This window comes from Syngnathus scovelli, chromosome 2 (genome assembly GCF_024217435.2).
Source record: "Syngnathus scovelli strain Florida chromosome 2, RoL_Ssco_1.2, whole genome shotgun sequence".
In the NCBI taxonomy this organism is placed as follows: Eukaryota; Metazoa; Chordata; class Actinopteri; order Syngnathiformes; family Syngnathidae; genus Syngnathus; species Syngnathus scovelli.
The window spans coordinates 19,479,701-19,505,412 of NC_090848.1; the positions used below are offsets into that span (position 1 = coordinate 19,479,701).

At 42.9% G+C, this 25,712-nt stretch overlaps 1 protein-coding gene across 4 annotated transcripts in view; it reads left to right on the plus strand.

Annotated features, from left to right (window-relative positions):
* The window catches only part of cpne9 (copine family member IX), a 62,671-nt gene that overhangs the window by 20,908 nt on the left and 16,051 nt on the right, over window positions 1-25,712 (plus strand). For all 4 annotated transcript variants that reach the window (XM_049754017.2, XM_049754019.2, XM_049754021.2 and 1 more), the window contains 3 exons: window positions 20,839-20,902; window positions 22,671-22,774; window positions 23,597-23,701. In XM_049754017.2, the coding sequence (XP_049609974.1) occupies window positions 20,839-20,902; window positions 22,671-22,774; window positions 23,597-23,701 (273 nt within the window). The remainder of the gene's footprint in view (window positions 1-20,838; window positions 20,903-22,670; window positions 22,775-23,596; window positions 23,702-25,712) is intronic.

Below are 25,712 nucleotides of genomic sequence, written 5' to 3' on the forward strand. Positions count from 1 at the left end.
ATTCTTAAAAAGTATGTTGACTATTGTAATTTACTCTAATTTTATGCTCACTGTGCTCAGCAATGGGGACATAAAAAAGAACATTACTTGAATCATTATAGTGTAGTTCATAAAAGCAAATAAATGAAATAAAAAAAATATACAAAAATAAATAATTCAAACAAATAGCTTTTAATGATTGAATTCAAATGAAAAAAAATTAAATTCCACAGAAGCATGTTTTTTAAAAAATACAGCACGATAAGAAAATATAATTGAAATGAATATGTTTTTGTTTTTTCTGTGAGTATACCATAGGACTGAATGATGCATTCTGACTGCTTCAGTTCATCACATTTTTGGAAAACTGCGCTGTATATGATTGACAATGTCGTTTCAGATGCGATGATTTTATGCCTTTTTTTGCTAACAACTTTGCCATTGACCACACACTGACTCAAATCAAAACAAATTTGATGTAATTAATCTCACATGCCTGATTTTTGCTGTTTTCAAAGATTTATGAGTGTGGGAGGCAGTTTACAACCAAATCGCACCTTCGAGAGGCTATTCTGATATCTTGCTAAATCTACTCTCAAAACAGTGTTAAAATTGACACCGGTATATTGAGTTATATGACCACAATATTGTTAATCGAACATCCTCGACCCTGTTTCATAAACATAAGAACAATCACATTCAATTTACTTGCTTAATGCAAATAACAAAGCTTCATTTGCTTGTATAGATTTTCAACTACCGGTAAAGATGCTGGATTGATGTAGGTGTGTGTTTCTGTAAATGAGGAAAATTATATACCAAATTTGTTACGAACTACTTTCATAGCTTTTACAATTAGTTGAGAAACAAATAGAAAATAGTCATTCAGAACATTTAAATCTCTTGCAATTGGCTGACGACTAGTCCACACGGACACGCACGCACGCACGCACGCACGCACGCACTCACACTAAATACTAAATAATATCAAAATGTCATATTTTTCCCTGATGCTGATTCCGCATCACACCTTATTTTGATGGCTTTGATATTAAATTTCTATCTTGTGCACAAGCTGAGCGTTGGGGAAAACAAATGAAAGGATGTGAACAGAGCAGCCTGAAGCAACACACTTTTTGCTTTGTTCTGCTTTTTGGAGGCCAAACGATCACAATTACTATTCTTTCCGTACGGTCAATGTCTCTGATGGCGGCCTGCAGCAGAGAGACAGCTGTCAGGAGTCTCTGGTAGGCCAGACGCAGGAAAGCCCGAGGGAAGAAACAAGGTAGGCATGAAGCGAGGCACATAAAAGAAGGCGTGTGAAAGTTGACAACCGAGTAGAGCAGAGAGAGGGGGAGGATATCGATGCTGAGATACAGGCAATTGATAGAAGAGGAGGATGAGAGGCAGAGGAGGGAGGAACAGAGAGAGGCCGATTTGGATTCCTCCTCGCTATATATGCTGTGATTGAGAAGACTGCACTTCAGGTGCCTACACGCAACAAAAAAATCCACAATGTACAAGACATATTAGATTTCCCCCTCCGTTTTCAAACTCGCACTTCCAAATTATGTACAATATGACTCTGGTTGCCTCCTCGTGTCAGTGGGTGTATGCTTTTAAAGGGTCAACACTTTTAGAAACAGACTCCATGCTGCGTGGCAAACTAAAGCACTCCTTTCCACTTACCTGTGTGTTGCTATGGTGACCAAAATATCTATCAGCTGAGGCAGCAAATGTATAATAATGACTCAAAATGTACTCCCTTTTGAAAAGATAAATGTGGGGGTTCGTACTTCACAGTGTGGATACTGTGCTGTGGGAGCAGCGGATACCGAAGGTTATTTTTAAACTGAATGTGCTTGTGATAATGCTCACGCACAGTTTAGGTTTTTCAACACGAGGATTTTGCAGTGGCCAGTATGATATGAAACCCTGATGTTAAAAAATGTGAGGGAAAAAGAAAGCTAAAGAAACAGAAACTGCCTGTTCGTAAGTGTGGAAAAATGAGGTCGATCTAATAATAATCTCACTGTCTGCCAAGACTGCCTTGTGTGGATTGGGATTAGACAGGAATGGTCTTTTTTTCTCTTGCCCAGAAGCCAGTTGTGGCACTTACACTAGACATGTCTTTGTCTTGTTAGAAAAAAATAACTTCTTCGGAGGTTACCGAAGTATGACCCATTTCTCTGAACCCGCCCGCCCTGAGGGAGAAATAAAGAGAAAAAGAATAGATCAAAGACGAATGATCTGTCAGTTTAATGAACAATGGTAGACATCAACATTGGAACGATAAAATGACAGTTTTAAGATTCTAAAATTCAAGATTCAAGAGTTTTTATTCACCATGTTTGAGCGTGCCAAACAAGGAATTTGACTTCGGTACATCACAGCCTCTGTTCAACATTTAGGTGACTAACAACAACACTCAGGACATGTGAAGAACGAAAGATATTCTCAAACACCCCCTGATCTTAAACTGATCTTAAACGCCCAAGAGGGCAAGGAAAAACTCAAAACTCCAGCTAGGGGAAATGAGAAACCTTGAGAAGAGACCACAGATGGGAGGGTCCCTCTTCCAGGATGACCAGGCTGCAATGGATGCAGAGAGAACACATAGTACAAACAGTGTAGACAATTCAAAAAAAGGTGTGGAGAGCAGGATGTTATTGCACAGCAATGACTCTGAGACTCTAAGAGTGGTGTGAGTTCATCAGAGCAACAGCCTAGGGGAAGAAGCTGTCTCTGTGTCTGCTGGTTTTGGTGTACAGAGCTCTATAACCCCGTCCGGAGGGGAGTAGTTCAAACAGACTGCAACCTGGGTGAGACGGGTCTGTAGAGATGTTACTTGCACGTTTCCTGGTCCTGGACAGGTATAAGTCTTGGATAGATGGGGGGTTGATTCCAATTATCTTTTCTGCAGTCCTGATTGTCCGTTGCAGTTTGTGCTTGTCTTGTTTGGAGGCCGATCCACACCAGACAGTGATGGAGGTGCAGAGGACAGACTGGATGATGGCAGTGTAGAAGGTCTTCAGCAGCTCCCGTGGCAGGTTGAACTTCTTGAGCTGTCTCAGGAAGTATAGCCTCTGCTGGGCCTTCTTCCGGAGAGAGTCTATGTGGCCCGGTCCATTTCAGGTCCCGAGAGATTGTGGTTGACAGGAAATTTAAGGTATCTGTGGAGAGAATAGTATTACTACGGATAGTGAGGGGTGAAAGTGGTAAAGGTCCCTTCACTGTCATCTCCACGGTCTTGAGCGGGTTCAGCTCCAGGTGGTTTTGGCTGCACCAGTGGACCAGCCGCTCCACCTCCTGTCTGTACACAGTCTCATCACCGTCCTGGATCAGTCCGATGAGAGTGGTGTCGTCTGCATACTTCAGGAGCTTCACAGGAGAGTTACCTGAGGAGAAATGGTTGGTGTAGAGAGAGAAGAGCAGTGGGGAGAGGACGCACCCCTGAGGGGCTCCAGTATTGGTGGTCCGGGTGTCAGATGTGATGCTCCCCAGCCTCACACGCTGTCTCCTGTTGGTCAGGAAGCTGGTGACCCACTGACAGGTGGAGGCAGGCACCGTGAGCTGGATGAGCTTCTGTTGGAGGATGTCAGGAGCGATGGTGTTGAATGCCAAGCTGAAGTCCACAAACAGGATCCTGGCATACGTTCCTGGGGTGTCCAGGTGGTGCAGGATGTAGTGCAGTCCCATGTTGACCGCATCATCCACCGACCTGTTTGCCCGGTAGGCAAACTGGAGGGGGTCAAGCAGGGGGCCCATGACATCCTTCAGGTGGTTCAGCACTAACCTCTCGAACGAGGGCACCTCACACAGCTCCAGGGAACGGTTGAAGATCTGTCAACTGCTCAGCACAAACTTTCAAGCAGGCAGGTGACAAAATGCTGTTTGAGAATATTGAATGATGTTTCAAATTAATGGTTTGTCTTCTCTGCTATCATGTACTGTACCCTTGAAAAATAGCATAATTTCTGGAGCCAGATCCCAATTTAACTTGAGAAAATTGCCTTGGTCTCTGAAATGCACTGATACATTTTTGTCTCATAATCCAATTTAAAGATAGGTGCCGGAGCACGAAAACTTGGCTGAACTGTGGAATGTAAAATAAAAATCTGTAATTTTTTTTTTCCCCCACCGGGATAAAGAGCAGTGGACAGCCCAAAAAGCCGTTCAGCCGTTTGTCAGGAGAGCAATGTTTTTAATCAGCGAACCACAAAAAATGCATGGCACCATCGCCCTGGGTCAAAAAGTGGAGCAATGATTTACTATGGGGACTAGTTCTCGCAGTACTTCATATTCAGTTTTAACTACGGCTTGCATCCTCATGAAAGAAAGCGAGAATACTAAAAAAAAAAAAAAAGTCTAGCATTATAATTTGAAAAATTACGATTCAGCTGGATTGTGAGGCAGACCCCTCGATACATACTACATTGACGAAATAGATGTAGGAGGGTAGTGTGTTATGTTATAATAATTCCTTCAAATTAATGACAGTAATTAAAAAACAAATAACTTTTTGCTAATTACAGGTACTTAAGATCGTACATTTTGTGACATACTTTATTTGAGAACACACTCAGCAGGAAGCCACCCACTCCATTCCCTTGAGCACGATGGTAGCATGAACTATTTGTTTGGGTCTAAAACCTGAGCTTGATAGAGGCTGGATGGATAGCAATTTACAAAGTTGCCTTCCTCTGGTGAGTTAGTGATGGCAAACCGACTGTGTCAGGCGATGATGACACTCAGGATTCTGCACATGAGCTGCTGGTCAGTCTGTTCGTGAATTGTGTTGTTGGAGGGTAGAGTGTGGAATTGTGGGCAGCTGGTGGGATGACTTCAGATCTGAATTGTGACCCAATGCACAAATGCTAGAAGCACTGGCCAATGCAACTTTGTCAGCCGTGAAACGTACCATATTTTCACTGCATTGTATTTTGCAAGGGAAAAAAAATCAATGAGAAAAAAAAAACAATGTACTGAATAAATTGCTTAATCAGCCTGGCCCAGAAAACACACCACACACCATTTATTGAGTAAGATATCATATTGTAATTATATACTCTACAGAGAGGTGTCTAATATCTTTTTTAAACACTCGTGGTTTGAGTCGTGTAAAATGATGTTATCTGAAGTGTTCATTTCCCAAAAAGCGTTTATAAGAAAAGTTAGGGTTCCAATGTCATTTGGAAGTTAATTTTACAACATCCATTTCATCCAAGTAGAGTAATGCATTTCAAAATTTGTCGTGAGATCTTCCAAGAGAGACCAAAAAAGTCCCCTAAGAACACATTTTATCTCACCCTCTTTTGCATTCCTTTGGTCAGCCAAAGCTTTGATGGTAAAACATTTGCACTATAGACAAGAATTCATTTAACCATTGCCAGCAAGTGTTGAGTAGTTTCTTAGGTGTTTTATCCTCATTTTTCTCAATTATAAGACTGTCACAACTCATGCATGCCCTCCATTTTTTACCCCATTTCCCACATTTGAAGATTATAATTGTCACTGGATTGGAAAATGATCAGGTTTCATTATCTCTGAGAGGGTGCCAAAGATTCCTTAAGTTAACATTGAGGATCAAGGTGAAGTTCGAATTTAATCGGCCGTGACAGTGAAGCCATTTAAAAGATGCAATATTTAGTAATTTATTCATTACATTAGTTCTTGAATGGCAATTGAACCCTTGCTACAGGAAAGTTAGCTGTGGGAGACCTGCATCCCATATTTTATTGATCCATTTTGGGAGGTGTTCCATACATCTTTCTACTGGTTTTGCAACTTTGGTTAGATCCGTGCATTCATTGGATTGGCTTCTTTAGGTTCTGACCATTCTGTAAATGTTTTTATTCAACACTTTATGGAACAGGCATTATAATATGAACATGGAATTGAAATACGGTAAATCGTATTGCCTTTACCAGATGAAGCTAAAGTACAGTGTGTCTTCTGCAAAACAGAACTGGCTATCACAACTGCTTGTATAAGTAAAACTTTGGAAGCCAATTTAATGTAGCTTACCACCAATAGTTATGATGAATCGTATTCCTAGAATGTAACAATCCCTTTTTATTGTCTGTAAACAGTTTGCTTATATTGTTAATTGAACACTATATTATCACAGTTTCTTGTTCCTCCATAATTGAATTCAAATTAAAACATTTGGGTTTTATCCATCTGATAACAAATGCATGTTCATTTCGATTTTCCACAAAGGTTTGAAAGTAATTTATCTGGAGGATCTTCAACACAAAAGAGACAAAATCACACTAATTAATTATAATTTAGATGATTTAGTGGTTTCCAAATGAGGCAATCCATTATGAAGTTAAGTATTGAAAAATAGACTAAATCCTAACGTTTTCCATTTTGTTTCCATCCATCCATCTTCTTCCGCTTATCTGGGGTCGGGTCGCGGGGGCAGCATTTTATTTCATTCTGAACAATCAAACTCAGCCATCACCCCACCATAACCACCCACCTACCTGCTTACACCCACACACACACACACGCACGCACGCACACACACGCACGCACACACACGCGCACACACACACACACACACATACGCACACGCACACACACACACTTTCCTCCCCTGCGGTCAATGTCCTAGCGAAGCATCACCCGCCATCTGGTGCAGTCGTTGAGGTCTCATCTGGCCTGCTCAAAGACGAGCCACACGACAAAACACTTGCAGCTTCTGAAGAGCCTGTTAAACCAGTTTAGCCCAAATTTCAAATGGATATTACATCTTGGGCTTGTGGCAGATCTTTATAGGAAAGAAAATAGTCTGTGCCACACTGTTGCTGCATGCTGTGTGCAGTCTTATTGCTGGGTAAATTAATAACAATGCTTGCAACTGTCTTTCAATCCCACTTTTGTGCAAAGAAAAAGGAAGCTTTATTGCGTAGCAAAAGAATCTGAGTAAATAATCCATGTGTATTTTCCAGCTGGCAAGAATTTGTTGTTAGCTTGCAAAGCACAGATCTGTCAGCAGTTGGCACGCTTTAATGTGGAAATGAGTGATTCTTTCTTGCCAGCTCAAAGCGTCTTGGCAAATAATGTGACAGTGTTGTTCTGTGACACTCTTAATCTGTCAACCACACCAATTGTTGGACCAACAAGGGATTTGTAATAAATGCATTTTATAAGAGATAACCACTGAAGAATCGCTATTTAAATAATTTCACTTATCGTGCCAAAATAACAAGTGGTGCAATACAGTAATCCCCAATACGGCCTCTGATAAAATGATCGGCGTTACCTATATTAAAAGTAAAACCAAATGAGAAGCAAATAAGCATTTTAACTGTCTTCAGTTATTAAACTCAAAAGGCACAATAAAAACACGTTCATGAAACTTACCAAACCAACATGATAAATAACTAATAATGTGTCAAGTTGATTATTTTCAGACCATTATAAATTCCAGGCAGTTCTCCACTCATTTAATTAAATGTTTGTTGATACTTATTTAAAGGCACCAGTTTAATGAGTTGATGAAAATTGATTTAATGGTACTTCAAACCTTCTCTTTAATTGGGTATTTCAGGGAAGCACATTTTTACATTATACAGTGGCATAAAAGAAAGCATTAGACCTCTTCTTAAATTCTTAATTTTTTTGTCATGTGTCTCCACATTTAACATAATCAAACATTTGTAAATATAACCCAATAAAATGTCAAATTTATTTTTTCAAATATTTATTAACGACCTGCTCATGTGTGGAAAAATGCCTTCTTTATAAATCATGGATTAATTGTGGGTAATCCAAGAAAATAATCTCCAAGATTAGCTCTGGAATGTGTTACAAAACCATTCATAAATAGTAAATATTCCACTGAACCACACAGTGAACGTAGCTATCGCATAACATAAAAGCTAATGCATAACATTGTTCATATTCTTTATCTTGTGATTGTGCCATTCTGATTTGTCTCATTTGAAGCATGTGAAATGAGTCTTCAAAAGAGTAGTTTTTAGTATATCCATCCCATCACTCAGCTAGCAAATAAATTTTGGCCTGTGACAAACTAGTGTGACAGACAAAAAGTAACAGAACCATGTAGAGTTTATGAGTCAGATGCAGGTGAAGGTGACATGTCACCCCCTGGCTTCTCTGTCCCAGCTCATTCCACCTCATGTTTGCTTATGGCCAAGCATGACAGCATCAAAAGTGAGCTTGCTTGTAGTAATCAGTTTATCCTTTTCTGTGTTTTCGAACCACATACCAAATATTTAACCAGACCAGTTTAAAAATCCTGACCATTGATTTTTTTTAGATATTGGTGAATTGCTTTAGATTATTTGGTTTCAGAATGTGGATCAGGACCACACAACTTCAAAAGTTGCGCAAGTTGCCATTCTGTGTGTCGCTTTGGTATGTCTCAAGGATTTACTAATTAGCTTTTGATCAAGACAAGGAGAAAGACAAGGGGAAATTCAATTATAGGACATATTTGTTTGGATTCTGTTATGTGGTGAAATGTTTGCACACACTACCAAATTTTAGAACTAAATAATTTGCTTAAATCTTATTGGTTTTTGAAAACATTTCACTGTGACACTTGGTACAGTCTGGGCTGATAATATGTCAATCACATAGGTTAAAAGAAAAGAGTGATATTCAAAGATTTAGTGAGACGTATCACCCAAAATTAAATATATTGATTAAAGAGGTAACCTCGGTGAGACTTTTTTTCAACAACAATAGTGTCCTCATTAGACATGCTGCCCCAGGAAGCCAGGAGTTAGATGAAATCCACTGGAGACCAGATGCAGGTGGTGAGGCTGGTGGAAGAGAGCCAGCAGGAGGAAGATGGATCCTTTTATCTGATCCACAGATGGCAATGAGAAGAAGCATAGGTCAGAAATACCGAATTGGTCTTTTAAAAAAGGAGCAATGATTGCTTGCTAACACATGATCAATCTCAATAGCTAGCATTAGAAAGTAATGTTTTGTACAGATTTAGGGATGGATTGGGTTCCGAAAGGTGGAAAAAAATATCATGACTAATAAGTATGTACATATTGTCTACAAATGAATGAATGTTTTCTTTTTGAAATTGAAGCAAACTGCACAGATAAAACAGGACTGTTTACAAACTTAGACCAAATTAAACAACCGATAAATTTAATAAACCGAAAATACATGTTTAACATTAATTTCCCTGACAGTCTTTTACCAATAAATACAACTGGGAAAAAAAGTGTTTGGGTGAACTCTAAGACATGATGATCTTAACTTGTAACAACAAAAACATTAAGTGTTGTAAAGACGAAAGTGGCAAACAGAGACATAACCTTAATTGAATGTTCCAGCAGTTTGCTTAGTGACCAGAGGATACAAAAACTCAATGCACACTCCAACAATTTAAACCAAAGTACAGGCTTCCCAAGGTGACCTGACTCTCGATAAGTTGTTCATTAGTTGAGAGGTGATAGCGGGCAAAATTACTTTGCAAAGACTCTTAATGGCAATGTCATTACTTGTAATTTGGATGTAGATTGGAACAGTTCCAATTAGGGTCTAGGGATTCATTCATTAGATAACTTGTTGCTTTTATTATGTTTTTCGTTTTGGTGAAACCTGAGCCAGCCTAACTTTCTGAAAAAAAGTGGGTGGAAAGAAGGCACAAAATGCATATATTCTTTTAACCTATGTGATTGACAATATCGCTGATGTTGGGTCGAAAACCTCAAGAGTCACAATTTGGTAAATTTCATGTTTTAAAAAAAAAATCATCTTTACTATTTGATCACTCACATCCCCTCTCTTGATGATGCAATTTAGCTGAACAGTAGCTGTTTTGGGGGTCTCCTGTAAAGTGATTATTTTATATCCTGAGGTGGTATCTCCTTCAAGCTCAGGTTCTCTCTACCAGAGGCCTTATAGTTTCTGAGCCAGATCGTAGCTGTTCCCAGTATTGCACTCTGGAGATACAGCAGACTTAGATTCCTTCCAACTGAGAAACTGATTGCTGCTGTCTTGCCATGTGTTCATGTGTGCCACTGTCAGGTCAACATAATAATTCAGCCAATAACAAAACACCATCTGGGACTTCTACTATGAAACAGAACTTCACTCATGGAAACATCAAGGCCACTTCCAGCTCATTACATTTAGAAGAAAAATAGCATTGCACATTATTGTAAAACATCAATAGAAAAAATATAATAAGAAAGATAAGAAATAAACTGGTTTTATGAAGTGTAATTAAGCTGAAAGTCTCCCTCTCTCTCTCTCTCTCTCTCTCTCTCTCTCTCTCTCTCTCTCTCTCTCTCTCTCTCTCTCTCTCTCTCTCTCTCTCTCTCTCTCTCTCTCTCTCCCTCTCCCTCGCTCTCATATATAAAACATGGAGTTGGTAGACGGATTCGTTCGTGAACTGAGGTTCATTAGGAGGTACCATCTGAATTGCTCCAATTTTTCCCTCACCTGATTGAAGCTGTCAAAGGCTCACACGTAACTGCTCACAGGTCAAAGGCAAAAACCAAAACAAAAAAAGCAGCCAAGCAATGGCTTTTATTTTGAGAAACCAGTAATGCAACAAGTCTGTATAATGCATAGCATATCGATGTAAGTGAAGCACATATAGTATACCAGTATAGTATACCAGATACAAAGCAAATGCTGTATATCCCAGAAAGGCCATGAGCAGCATAAGGATCACAGAACTTTCTTATTGGACACTTAGTAATTGCTATGAGGCGATTCCCTTACATCGTTGCAACACCAATTTATTTTCCTGCCAATTATCTCGCCTTTCATCTCCTAGCAGGAAAAAAGTCCAATATTTCTGAACTGGCATACAAGTAATAACTCAAGCTGTCCAAATCAAGGTCATATTTAGCTTACGTTTGAATCCTCGAGCTACAGCAGTTTAACAGCAAAGATTTTCATTCACAGGCAATATCATCCACCCAGGTTTCACACATATTGCTTTTTTAAACAGAACATAACCCCAAAGCCGAAATATAGGAGACATTTTTTGAGTTGCAAATTAAACCCTTAGGCTCTCTCTGACAAGAACCAATATAAAATATTTTAAGGGAATGAGTATCTTTGTTAGCCCAATATAATTCACCCTTGCAAGTCAATTACCAGGGCAGTAAAAATTATGTTTTTCTATCATCGGTATGAAACACCTAAAGAGCATAATGAAGAAATTAGACAAATACTAGATATGTAGAAATATAAGTACATTTTGAATACATGTTGAACTATTCTCAAACAAATGAGTACTTTGTTCACATTTTTAAATATATTAATATGAATTTTTTTTCTTGATTTTGTAAGCATTATATTCTATTTTCCCCCTTTTTATGCTCTATGTTCTTTGTTTTTTAATCCTTCTTATGTAAAGCACATTGAGTTGCCTTGTGTGTGAAATGCGCTATATAAATAAATCTGCCTTGCCTTGCCTAAAAAAATAATAATAAATTTAATAAGATCCTGAAGCAAATTGCATTCCCAATCTCAAGTCTTGTTTTTACTTTTCCTTTCAAATGATATGCAATCCACCCATAAGCGCAAGTGGATCCACTTTGGTGCTTTTCTTCAGGGTGATTGGCTCGTGCATTAACGCTGTGCCAAAATTAGTTTTAGAGGTTTCATGCCTTGTTCCGCAGCACCTTGACATTTCTTCAGTACAATCTTGTTACCAGTCCCTAAGAGCTTTTCCTTTCAGGCTTATTTTCAATTAAGTGAACAACATGTGGTATGAATACTGCACTCCCTTGGACCAAGACACAATTTCAAATCTTGATGCATGTTTTTTTTGTGACGTTTATGGAAGGCAGTTTTCTAAATCTGATTTGACTGATTTGAGACTGAGATTTATGAATGAATCTCAATTGAATCTGCTTTTTTTTTTTATGGTTTCTGAACCAACACAATGAAACTTAATTAATTCCCTAACCTTGTAGCTGAAAACTTAAAAGGTTTGAAAATCCAGGTAGTAGCTACTACTACCTGGATTTACAATGGAATTTCCTATTATAATCAATGGAAATGCAATTATTCTGTATATATGTTAAATTTTTAATCACTTTATGGTTGAAATACACTACAGTATACGTACAACTAAATGAAAATATACTACTTCTGTCAGGCGCGGAGCAGGGAGAGGACTCGAATGCAGTTTCACTGTCCAAAGATGTGTTTATTGTCTCCACTGGTAGTAATAACAAAAAGCGCCTCATTATGAGGGAAAAAGGGGAAACTAAGGCGCCTCGAACCGAGGGAGGAAAAAGGGGAAATCACAGCGCCTCGAACCGAGGGAAAAAGGGGAAACTAAGGCGCCACGAACCGAGGGAGAAAAAAGGGGAAATCAAAGCGCCTCGAACCGAGGGAAATACTATAACAAGATAGCGATGTAACCAAGTTACCATGGGTGATCAAACAAGGCTTCTAGGCGGGACTCGAGGATTTCGTGATCGCTAGTGTTCTTTCACAAGGCAAGACGCACTGGCACTGGACACGGGGAAAGACGCGGGTTATAAGGACACAGGACGGGAACACAGGTGAAGACAGTTGGTCATTGACGCAGGTGCACACACTTGGGAATCAGGGGTTCACGTGACCGGACGCACAGGGGTAGGACACACCGACTGGAACGAGAGGAAAAGTACACAATAAAACAGGAAGTGATCCGGACGACACATGACAGCATGACATAACCCCCCCCCCCTCTAGGGCCGGATCCCAGACGGACCCGGAGCATCGGGGTGAGCCGCGTAAAAGTCATCTAGTAGCCCGGGATCCAGGATATAGCTACGCGGCACCCATTGCCGCTCCTCTGCCCCGTAACCCTCCCAGTCCACCAGGAACTGCCAGCCCCGGCCCTTCCGGCGCACATCTAGCAACTTCTTAACCGTGTAGGCAGGCCCACCTCCCACCGTCCTCGGAGGCGGGGGTGCCGCGGGAGCTGGCACCATCCCACTCTCCCTAACCGGCTTGACCTTCCCGACGTGGAAGGTGGGATGCACCGCAAGGGACCGAGGCAGACGGAGTCGCACAGCCGCCGGATCGACGACCTTGGAGATCGGGAACGGCCCCACAAAACGGGGGGCCAGCTTCCTGGAGCCCACCTGGAGGGGAAGGTCCCGGGCGGACAGCCAGACCCGCTGGCCTGGCCGGTAGGCGGGCGCCGGACGTCGTCTCCGGTCAGCCATCCTCTTCACCCGGTCACCCTGGCGGACCAGCGTGGCCCTGGCCGCCGCCCAGATGCGCCGACAGCGTCTCACCACGGCGCGCGCCGAGGTAACTGACACCTCCGGCTCACTGTCGGGGAAGAGAGGGGGCTGGTATCCAAATACGCACATGAAGGGGGACATCCCGGTAGCCGTGGTGGGAAGGGAGTTATGGGCGTATTCTACCCAGGTCAGGTTTTGACTCCACGACGAGGGGTTTTGGGTTACCAAGCAGCGGAGGCCCGTTTCCAGCTGCTGGTTAATGCGCTGTGCTTGACCGTTCGCCTCCGGGTGGTAGCCCGAAGTGAGGCTCACGGTGGCCCCTATAAGTTTGAAGAATGCTTTCCAAAAGCGGGACATGAACTGGGGGCCCCTATCTGACACGACGTCCCGAGGCAATCCATGAATCCTGAAGACGTGGTCCATGAGGACTACTGCCGTACGTTTAGCCGAAGGTAATTTGGGCAGGGCAATGAAGTGGGCCATCTTGGAGAATCTATCCACAACGGTGAGTATCGTCGTCTTACCGCTAGACACTGGCAGCCCCGTGACAAAATCCACAGAGATGTCGGCCCGTGGTCGAGAGGGAATGGAGAGAGGTTGCAGCAACCCCACACGGCTGCCGGGAGTGTTCTTACTTCGTGCACAGATGGAACAGGCTGCAACATACTCCCTGACGTCCGCCCCCATGGAGGGCCACTAGAATCTTTGTTGGATGACATACAGGGTTCTTCGCACGCCCGGGTGACATGTGAGCCGGGAGGTGTGCGCCCAGTGGATCACTTGGGATCGTAGCTCGGGCGGAACAAACAGTCTATTCTCGAGACTTCCCCTAGGGGGTGGATCGTCGTGGTTTGCCTGCTTCACCAAGTCCTCTATGGGCCAGGTTACGGCTCCCACCACGCAGTGAGGGGGGAGAATGGGCTCTGGCTCTGTGGACACCGGGTCTGGGCTGTAGATGCGTGACAGCGCATCTGGTTTGATGTTCTTGGCCCCCGGTCTATAAGACAAAGTGAAATGGAAACGGTTAAAGAACAGGGACCAACGAGCTTGGCGGGAGTTCAATCGCTTGGCTTCCTTGATATATTGCAGGTTCTTGTGATCGGTCCAAACCAGAAAGGGATGTTGGGCTCCCTCCAGCCAGTGTCTCCATTCTTCAAGAGCTTGTTTGACTGCCAACAATTCTCGATCTCCGACGTCATAGTTCTGCTCCGCGGGGGTCAGCCGTCGGGACAAAAAGGCGCATGGATGGAGCTTGTTGTAGGCCTGGGATCTCTGAGACAGGATGGCGCCGATTCCCTGACTGGAGGCATCAACCTCCACCACAAACTGACGAGACGGGTCGGGCAAGGTGAGGATCGGAGCGGTGGTGAACCGCCTCTTCAGCTCCTGGAAGGCGGCTTCAGCCTCCGCCGTCCAGCGAATAGGAATTGTCAGGGAGGTGAAAGCGTGCAGTGGAGCCGCGATGGCGCTGAAGCCTCGTATGAATCGTCTATAAAAGTTAGCAAATCCCAGAAATTGCTGCACTCTTTTGCGGCTATCCGGTACCGTCCATTGGGTCACCGCGCTTACTTTAGCTGGGTCCATCTGGACCTTCCCTGGGGCTATGATGAAGCCAAGGAATGATATCGTCTCTGCGTGGAACTCGCTCTTTTCGGCCTTTACATAAAGTTGATGGTCCAGGAGCCGTTGCAGGACCGATTTAACATGCCTCTCATGGGTCTTCAAATCTGGTGAATAAATTAAGATATCATCCAGGTAAACGAAAACAAAGTGGTCTAAGAAATCACTCAGAACGTCATTGATCATGGCCTGGAAGACCGCGGGGGCATTGGTGAGGCCGAACGGCATTACCCGGTATTCAAAGTGTCCCCTGGGGGTGTTGAAGCCCGTCTTCCATTCATCACCTTCCCGAATGCGCACGAGGTGATACGCGTTACGCAAATCCAACTTGGTGAATACCCGAGCCTGCTGCAACTGATCAAACACGGCCGACGTGAGTGGGAGGGGATACCGATTTTTAATAGTGATCTGGTTGAGGGGACTGTAATCTATGCAGGGGCGCAGGGTACCGTCTTTCTTACCCACAAAGAAAAAAACGGCCCCTGAAAGCGATGAGGACGGCCTGATCAGACCCGCTTTAAGTGACGCATCAATATAGTCATTTAAGGCCTTCTTTTCGGGGCCCGAAAGGGAATAAAGTCTCCCTTTGGGTATCGTAGCCCCGGGCAATAGGTCTATGGCGCAGTCGTAAGGATGGTGGGGTGGTAAGGAGCTCGCCTTGGCTTTGCTAAATACCTCCGCGAGTTGATGATAGCATACGGGTACTTGGTTTAGATCCGGGGCTCTGAACTCTGGTTCAGGCGACGCAAAGTCAGAGGGAGAAGTGCGTGTAGAATCGATCGAAGGGTTCGGTTTGATACACGATTCTTGGCACTGGGATGCCCACCCCTTTATCTCCCCTGACTCCCAGTTTATGGCAGGGTTGTGATGTTTTAGCCATGGATAACCGAGGATAAGCGGATTCAGGGGGGGAGGTGACTACTTGCAGTCTTACTAGTTCATGATGAGGCCCAAAAGACAGTGAGAGGGGTTCAGTTATAGAGGATACGTCGAAAAGGGCTTGTCCATTAAGTGCCTTAGCCTTTATGGTCGTGTTCAAGGGTTCGGTCTTTACACCTAAGCTGCGAGCGAAAGCCCAGTCAATCAGATTCTCATCGGCTCCAGAGTCAATCAACACTCCGAGCTCGATTACCTTGCCTTGGCAGGTTAGCGTCCCGACGGGTAGTACCCTATTCTTCTGCCGGACCACGGAGAAGGTGCTTACCCTCAGCGCCTTCCTCTCCGGGCAGGAGAGGCGGAGATGACCAAGCGCCCCGCAGTAGTAGTATCTGCCCTCCTGGCATCGACGCTGTCTTTCCTCTTCGCTCAATTTGGCCCTGCCGAGCTGCATGGGTTCCATCCCAGCCAGTGGCAATGCCGGGGTCGATCTTTGGTGGTGCGTCTCGTGGGATGACAGCCCGCCCACTGATGCGGGAGGAGTGACGATCGTGCCCCGGCTTGCGCGCTGCTTCCTCCATTCCTGTAGTCGGTTGTCTGTTCGGATGGCCAACGCGATGAGAGCGTCGAGTTCAACAGGAAGATCGAGGGGAATGAGATGGTCCTGGATGGTCCCTGAAAGACCCCGGAGAAAAGCATCGTACAGGGCCGTCGAGTTCCATCCGCTTTCCGCGGCCAGAGTGCGGAAGCGGATCGCGTAGTCGCTGACCGTCTCTCGACCCTGGGTGATATGGCTCAGCTCCCGTGCCTTCTCTCGGTCCGTGGGAACTGGATTGAACACCATGCGCAGGGCCTCGATGAATCCGGAGAATGAGTGACAGGTAGCGGAATTCCTGGCCCATTCTGCCGTCGCCCACGCCCGGGCTCTTCCCGTCAAATAGGATATCGTGTATGCCACACGGGAGCGTTCCGTTGGGAAGTCGCCTGGAGCTCGCTCGAACTGCATCTCACAAACAGGCCAGTCTGATCCCACTCGCCATAGGAGCGGGCGCCGGGTGGTCCACAGGGGGCGCCGCTGTGGAACTGTGCGTCGCAGCTCGCCCCGTGGTCAGCAGCGTGAGGACGTCTTGCATTTGATGACTCAGCGAATCCACCTGGGCGGCCACCGCCTCTCTGAAGCCTTCCTGGTTCTTCACCAGTTCTTGGACACCAACACTCAGAGCGTCTAACCTGCTTCTGTTGTTGGCCCAGCTGCGACGTCTGGGAGCGTACTTGGGCGACCAGCTGCGCTGTCTCTGCCGAGTCCATGTCTGGCCAGTGCGTAATGTCAGGCGCGGAGCAGGGAGAGGACTCGAATGCAGAGATTTCAATGTCCAAAAAGGCTTTTATTGTCTCCACTGATAGTCGAACAAAAAACGCCTCAATAGGAGGGAAAAAAGGGAAACTAAGGCGCCTCGAACGGAGGGATAAAAAAGGGAAAATCACAGCGCCTCGAACCGAGGGAAAAAGGGGAAACTAAGGCGCCTCGAACCGAGGGAGAAAAAAGGGGAAATCAAAGCGCCTCGAACCGAGGGAAATACTATAACAAGATATGTCACGTCTCGTCCTCAACTGCTCCACTATGTGTCTGTTGTCTTGGTTTCTGTCTGTGTGCTTGCCCCTCCCCTCCTGTGTGCCCATGATCAGTGTGATTGTCCCCACCTGCCTCTCGTTACCTGTCGTGTATAAAAGTCCTGTCTGCCCCTCACTCCCTGTCGGATCATTGGTTGCTGTCGTTCGGTGTTGTCGTACTGTCTTGATGCCGTCATGTCCTGCTGTCTTCTTGTTTCATGTCCCGGTCAGTCAAGTTATTGTTTGTTAAGTCATGTCAGTTTGCCTTTTGAGTTGCTTCAATAAACCCTGGTCCAAGCTGCACTTGGTCGTCCTGCTCCATGCTCCACCCGACCGTGACAAGATAGCGATGTAACCAAGTTACCATGGGTGATCAAACAAGGCTTCTAGGCGAGACTCGAGGATTTCGTGATCGCTAGTGTTCTTTCACAAGGCAAGACGCACTGGCACTGGACACGGGGAAAGACGCGGGTTATAAGGACACAGGAGGGGAACACAGGTGAAGACAGTTGGTCATTGACGCAGGTGCACACACTTGGGAATCAGGGGTTCACGTGACCGGACGCACAGGGGAAGGACACACCGACTGGAACGAGAGGAAAAGTACACAATAAAACAGGAAGTGATCCGGACGACACATTGCACATTGTGCAAGACTATTCATCCTGGTTTGGCTTGGCTCAAAATAAAGTCACTGAAGAGACACAGCTTGGAGGGAAAGTCTTCATTTCGAAGCAGGACATTTTATACTGTACATAAGAGTCCCACCAGACAGTTTTGCAATCGTATCTATGCAAAAAAATTATTCCACGGTGCTTGCCGTGACGCTCTGCATATTGTAAATGATCTTTCAGCGTTAAAACTGCAATCTTGTAGATTTATGTGCACTTCTACTGCTCTCTGAATGTTGAAATTCCATTTTTTTTCTTTACTCTCAGGCTTTACTCCTGGTGTCCTTGAACTCATTTTTTATCTTATTTCAGATGTCCTATTCATTTTGGTTGTCAAATAAAAAGAAAATACAGTTGGGAGGTCTGACAGGGTTGTTATTATGCAAGCTGCTTCATCATGAAATCAAACAGCTGAGCTCTAATAAAACATTTATGTTAAGTGGACATTGGCTCAATCTGCTGACTGAGCCTCGGGCTTTGGGTCCAGAGATGACAGAGATGTACTTTGTTTATCATTGATTATTTGATTTTTATTTTATTCATTGTGTTTGTTTGTCTTTTTTTAACATGCAAAATATTTGAAAACACTTTACCTTTAACACATTCGCTTTATTCCAACCACCAGTTTTATGTGCAGACAATCCAAAAGATAAAGCTTTCAATTTACAGGTGAAATTATGCACTCACCTATAGTCAGGAGGCTTGGGTGATGATGACTTGCAACCCTCTGAAAAACTGAATTTCCCCTTGAGGTACAATTAAAACAACTGTTCTTTTTTGTCTTAGAAAGATTTCAGGCACAAGAAATGAGTTCCTTCACGGGCTAACTCGCCTCAAGTCGTAGAAATACTCAATAGAGCGCAGACCTCTCAAAGTAGGTTGAGGAGTAGTCAATTAGAGTCTGGTCACACTCTAAGGGTGGTGGTACTCTCGTATACTCCTGTAGAGGTTTTCTGATTGTGTCTAACTAGTAGGAGACCCTGAGGTAAACCTAGGAAACAGAGAAAATTATCCTTCCAATCAATCTGCTTCAGTTCCCTGAGGTACGAGAGAGCATTGTTAGGTTGAGGGACTTTCTCTGCTCCGTCTGATGCCAGCATGTCCTGGTTTTAGATCTGCAACAAAATAACAGAACAACCAATATAGTTGAAATATGACTTCATTTGTTTTGGGTTATTGATCAAGTAACTGTTCTTTGTATCAATTGCTCCAACAGCTTAAATATCTGTTGAATACACAATCGAGTAATGTGGTAATAGACGCAGCAGCATCTGTGTTTTTGACTCTATTCAAAATCTGATGGTCTAAATCCTCTGTTTGTTATAGCATACTTATATTTTGTTGCAAACTGGCTCAAATATGAATTGGTTATCGGGATGGTGAACAAGTCAATACAACATTGTATTTCAGAACAGGAGTGGACATTCGTCAGTAACATATGACTTACTCAGAAAGTATTATATTTAATCAGTTATACCGGAGGCTTGCTGAACTTTTTCATCCGAACCTTGTGTCCTTGGTAGCTGGGTGGGCTTGCTGATAGATGACCTTTTGATTCGATTCCACTGTCCTGCTCCCTTCTTTGAACATCACAGCATGCAGTTAGAGGATGTTGTTCCATTTTCAAAGGTCTAAATGCTTAGACTTTGAGCTCAGTACTCGGTATCAATCTTTTTTTTTTTATGTTTATTAAATTGCTGTCTCATTGATACTGCAATGGCAAATTTAAGAGCGGATGGACTGTCACAGTGCTTCATTAAAATTATTGTGACTCAAATCACATAATATACATGAATAGAGGCTAGAACATGTACTTCCCCTAATTGTCACAAATATGTATGTATGTTCATCGTCACTATGTAAAACAATATACAGAGTAGGTGCAAAGCTGTATGCAACGCCTTCGGTGTACTACTGTAATACCTGGCTCAAGTCACAACATTTAATCATTTATGACAAACAGGCCTAAGAGTGACAAACCTTGAATTAGGATCTGCTTGACTTTGGAGTAATACCAACAAGTATTAGCTTTTCTCATTGGCCTGTCACACAGCCTTTTTCTTTTTTAATGTATCAACTCTGTTTCCCATCATTTCTAAAACGATCGATCGGAACAAGCTTTGCCCTTTTTCTGCACCGTTTGTCACTAATTTACCCATCAACGCTTTCTTTTTCCCTCTCATTTTTATCCACGTTTAGCCCCCACCCCCACTCCCATGCGACAGCTCAATAAATGGCTTGTATGCTTGACCTCGAAAATGTTTTCACATGTAAATAGAGATTTCAAACTGGGGAATAACGAAGACCTGGAATTGACCTGAAACGCATTTAAAACAAGGAATGACGCAATAATTGCCAACCAGGGTGCCATGAGGTAGTATCTGGTGTGCTTCAGAAAATTATTCAATTATGGTTTATTTGTCCTGTAATTGATATTTATATACTTTTGTTCATCTACCAACATCTACTACATTTAACAGTGAATAATTTAATCTGTGAGTAGATTGAATCAATATCATTATGTCAATTTTCACTTTAGTCATCATGTAAAATGTGTGCCTTGGCTCAACAAACACCATGTTAATTTATAGATAATATTAAAAGTTATGACATTTATTGGCAGACCACATATTGTGATGAGTGCACATTTATATACTTCATCCTCTGGATTTACCATTTTTGCTTTCTTGCCTTTTCCAAAAATTAGCTAAAGGTTGGCTTAGTTTATGTGGACAGGGATTTTACCATTGTTGTGGATGAAAACATTTCGTTAACCAAGTGGGAAACGTCTGCATATACCTATATACAGTGAAGAGCGAAATAAAGAAGATGCATATATGCGGACTAATTTCCTGCTTCAATCATCTTTTTTGCAGTGGAATTCCAGGAAAGAAGTGTGGGGTCATTATCCTAACTGCTGAGGAGCTCAGTAACTGCAGGGTCAGTAGCCAAACATACGTGCACTCACACACCCCTCTATGCACACACTTGAGCTGTGCCCCAATAATAGGATACACACATATACACACACACGCATGCACAACTGCAGAAAAGTTTTAATGGTCCCAACTTTTGAGAGGAGTGTGAACTGTGACAAATGAGCTGGAGTTCAACATGTAAATCACTTAGTCAGGGCTCAAGTGTACATTTTTCCCCGGCTATGATGGTAATATAAATGTCAAATTCCCAACAGTGTTGATCCACCCGTACACGGTATTAATGATTTAATGATACTGCTATAGTTATTTGTTTTCAAACAGCAGTGGTAAAAAGAATTGAACTGCATCAGCATTGAGTGCGAAGAAAATTTGTTCTTGTGAACTCACAAATACCATGAGAATTCAGCTTGTATGCAAGGTTATTATAAATCCAATGGAAGGTAAAACTGAGGCTGGCATGGTCATCATCTGTTAAATAATTTCATAAACATAAACATGCAACTAATACATTTTTGTTGACGGTGGGAATTGGGGTCAGGAGCGAGAGCACTATGGATCACCCCTCCACACACACACACACACACACACACGCACACACACACACACACACACACACACACAAAATAATAGTTAGTGACAGTGCGCTTTTAAAATACAGCATATATTTTTCAGATTGATGATGAGGATCATAATGATTCGGGATTTGGTCACCAAATTAGCAGGTGCTTCGGGGGCGAGGCTGGTACGTGCGCCGCCACTCCCAGATGAGCGCAGTATGGACCCAAACACACTAGACTAGATTTACGCTGACAGAAAAATGAAGTAACGCCCGTTATCGAGTGAACGTGTGCCAGTCTACCAAAATAGAGAAGCTTGTGTTATTCCCAGCCATTGCCATTCATATAATACATGGATCGTAACTTCAGCTATCGTGAGGTTATACACTGAGTATCTATTGAAATTAAAACTGAACGCTCAATTTACAGTACATTTGTCACGTGTCATTTTCGTGTCTGTATGTGTCCAGTTGTTCCCATTAAAAAAGGAGCACTGACAGGATATTTGGGACCAGCCCTCTTATACTGTAGTCAGATTGATCAGATTCATATTATTATTTAACCATGTATGATTGTATCTTTTTTTTTAGATGCGGAAAACTTTGAAATAAAACTGGCATGTAACACAGAGATAAAGTGACAAGCGACCCAAACCCAACAGAAATATTGTATATTATGTCCATACTTGTAGTATGTGGGCACTGACAAATCCAAATGCAATGAATTCTATATTTAATCATGGACAATCTTTCCAGAGTATCCTTCTACCATACCAAGGATCTAAAAACAACAGACCTAATATACCAGTGTCTCATTAATGGATGTAACCACTCATAAATATGCATGAGGCTATTCCCCATTCCTCCATGACTATATTACAGATGATCCGTGATAAAATTTGCTTCTCCCTCTGATAAAATGTATACTTTAAATGAAACACCGGCCTGAATTCTCCATGTAATATATGCAGTCATTATGAAGATGAGGCTTGACTCCTTGCCGACTTGGGATTTTGCATCTCCATTATACAAGTTTAACTACGACAATTGCTTTGCATTCAGATGGGGTGTTGTGTTATAAATGACTTTGTCTGTGTCACAAAAAGCTGTAGTCTGGAATAATAAGATGTGCAACACAGCAGGTTGCTGCCTTCAAAATTAAATTGCATCTTAAATGATATTTTCATCAGGCCTTATTTGTCTTCTCTCACAGGATATTGCTACTATGCAGTTGTGTGCCAACAAGCTGGATAAAAAAGACTTTTTTGGCAAGTCAGACCCCTTCCTGGTTTTCTATCGCAGCAACGAAGATGGAACGTGAGTCTGAAAAGCCTCATGGGTTACTATTAGCCTGTGAAAATAAATGATTCTGGTTTACATTAATTATGATGCTATTTGTGGATATCTGGGATGTGTGATTGAAGCGTTCCTTTTGTTTTTAAGCACTGTATGGGAACCCAATTCCTAATCCATTCAGGGATTTGGACAGCTTTGCCAAATCTTGACAAGCAGTTTATCATTCAGTCACGCAGATGACAGATCTTTGCAGGTTTACATGACTACTGTCATGTTAACAAAATTGCATTCCAGTTTCATTTTTAAACAAATTAATACAAGATATTTGTAACAAAAAGCATTACTTGGTGGTTCCAAAGTCTATTTTCTCATTTATTCAGTTGGAGAGGCAGACATTTTCTCACAATTTACTGGAATCATGCGCAGCGGTTATATCTTTCATTTGCTGGAGTTAATACTGTGGAGTTGAAGTACTTTAACGTTTGCTTTTTGGGGGCTAACCAAACAATATTGTCATCTAAATAGTAGTCGTATGTAAAATATTATAAATTCTTCAACGAAAGCTTGAGGAAATTCTTTGAGGACTCCGGTAATGAAAAAGCTGTGTGGGTAAACAATTTTCACATTACTTCCATCTGATTTTACTTGTGTGTCATTCTTATTCAAATAACTTCTTGAAGCTTGGTTCTTTGTCCAAGCAGAACCCCATCTGCTCATGTCCTCCAGACAAACTGACGGAGACACATCCCTATAAATGCTGTGTAATTATCATCAAGAAAGCAAATGAGCACTGTTTTGCCTCGTCTGTGTGTTTCTCAAAGTGTTTTCCATTTTTTCTGGCAGATTCACCATCTGCCATAAAACAGAGGTGATCAAGAACACGCTGAACCCAGTGTGGCAGCCCTTCACCATCCCTGTTCGAGCTCTCTGCAACGGCGACTATGACAGGTCAGAAAACAGCTGCCCGAGTCATGCATAAATGCATGCAAGAATTGCATAGTGAAATGTTGGCTGTTTTGATCGTCCATGTATTTTATGCGTGAATAACCCCCTATATAAACTGACATAGGAACCCTGAATACACCGGGAGTCGATGACATCACCTGTTGCCGGGGCGGTCAGAATAATGCCAGCAGTCGGTCATTTTGTCCCGGGGACCAGCGCCGGTGTTATTGAGATCGCCTCGGTTTCCACACCGCACTCTGTATTACATTGACATTCCGAGTGTGCCGAGCAGATGTGATAGCCACTTGCGGGCAGGTGCGCACTGCATATACTTAATACCTTTCACGGCTCCTGTCTAACTGCACTTGTCCTTGTGGGAATAAGATCATCGTATTAAACACCTAAATGTGTGAACATTGGATTACGATGCTTGGCATTTCAAATTTTTCTCAGCGCCAGTAAAATAAAACAGCAATCCTCAGATGATGCAAATCTTTCAACATGTGATATAAACCGGGTGCTACTATCACGTTGCCCTTTTTTTCCCTAGCCAGTATATCTCAAAAACCAGTGGATAGCAGAATTACTGGAGGCTATTACTGGCATATTTTACAGTTGGTGCTCTCATGAGACAACACTACTTTACACGTGGGAATAAAATTAAATGTTAATGTGTGAGCTGAGTAACATTTATGATGGTATTACTACAGTAGCCCTGAAGTGATAAACACAAAAGCAACAGCAAAAAACATGAAAACAAATATTAAAAAAGAAAAAAGCTCGTAAAAAATAAATAAAATCTAATCAGCAAAGAAACAGCAAATAAAAATCTCACAAATACAAAAATACTAAACTCCTCATCAAACACAGGTCTCATTTTGAAGAAAGGACATTTTACGGAATAATTTCATGGTCAAAGACGAACAGTGCATGTGGTCAATTAAGGCGTCCCTCTTTTCCGATCAGCCATAAGTCAAACCCTATCACGCACCAACCTCGTTCGGTATGAAAATGTCGTTGTGGTTGGTCATTTGTATACAATTTGCTTTTTCCCCCTATGGTTTTTTCTTCATTTTGTGTTGTGTTAAGTTATCTGTTTTCGTGTTCTGCACTTCAGGGCAACTGTAGCTTACAGCAAAAATGCACAATTAAATGGAATAGACAATGTTGGATTTTGTCCACAATTTAGGGAGCGCGCTATCTGCGCCTCACGGCAAAAGCCATTGCCAATCACCTGTTATCCAATTTACTCACTGCGTGCTCGTTTGATTTCTTCAGATTTAGGAAAATGCTAAGACACTGAAGCAGAAATTAGACTTACACAGGTTGGTTGAGTTCAATCACAATTCTTGTTCAGAAAGCTGTTTTCAGGAAAGTACAATACAGCGCTGGGCCTTTCAAGAGCGGAAAGTCTCCATTCAGAAAAGGCAATGTTCAAGGTTCTTTGATCAGCTTATATTCAGTTGCACATTGTCGGCCGAGATTGATGGGTGATGAGTCTTTGGGGTGGGGCAATTTCGCCATGGGAGTGGGTGCTGGTTATGGGTGATTTGGTGTTTGTGGGGGCTGTTGTCTTCCATCCCGTCTTTCGGACTTGGCGATCATCTTTGGCCGAGTCCTTGGCTGGCTCCCTCTGGCACCTGCTGGTTTTATCTCCACGTGACCTTCCTGTGAACATTCTTCTCCAATCTTGGACATACACTGTCGTACCTCATTCTTTCAATTTTGTCATCCATCCATCCATCCATTTTCTGAACCGCTTAGTCCCCACGGGGGTCGCGGGCGTGCTGGAGCCTATCCCAGCCGTCATCGGGCAGTCGGCGGGGGACACCCTGAACTGGTTGCCAGCCAATCGCAGGGCACACAGAGACAGACAACCAATCGCACTCACACTCACACCTAGGGACAATTTGGAGTGATCAATCGGCCTACCAAGCATGTTTTTGGAATGTGGGAGGAAACCGGAGTGCCCGGAGAAAACCCACGCGGGCCCGGGGAGAACATGCAAACTCCA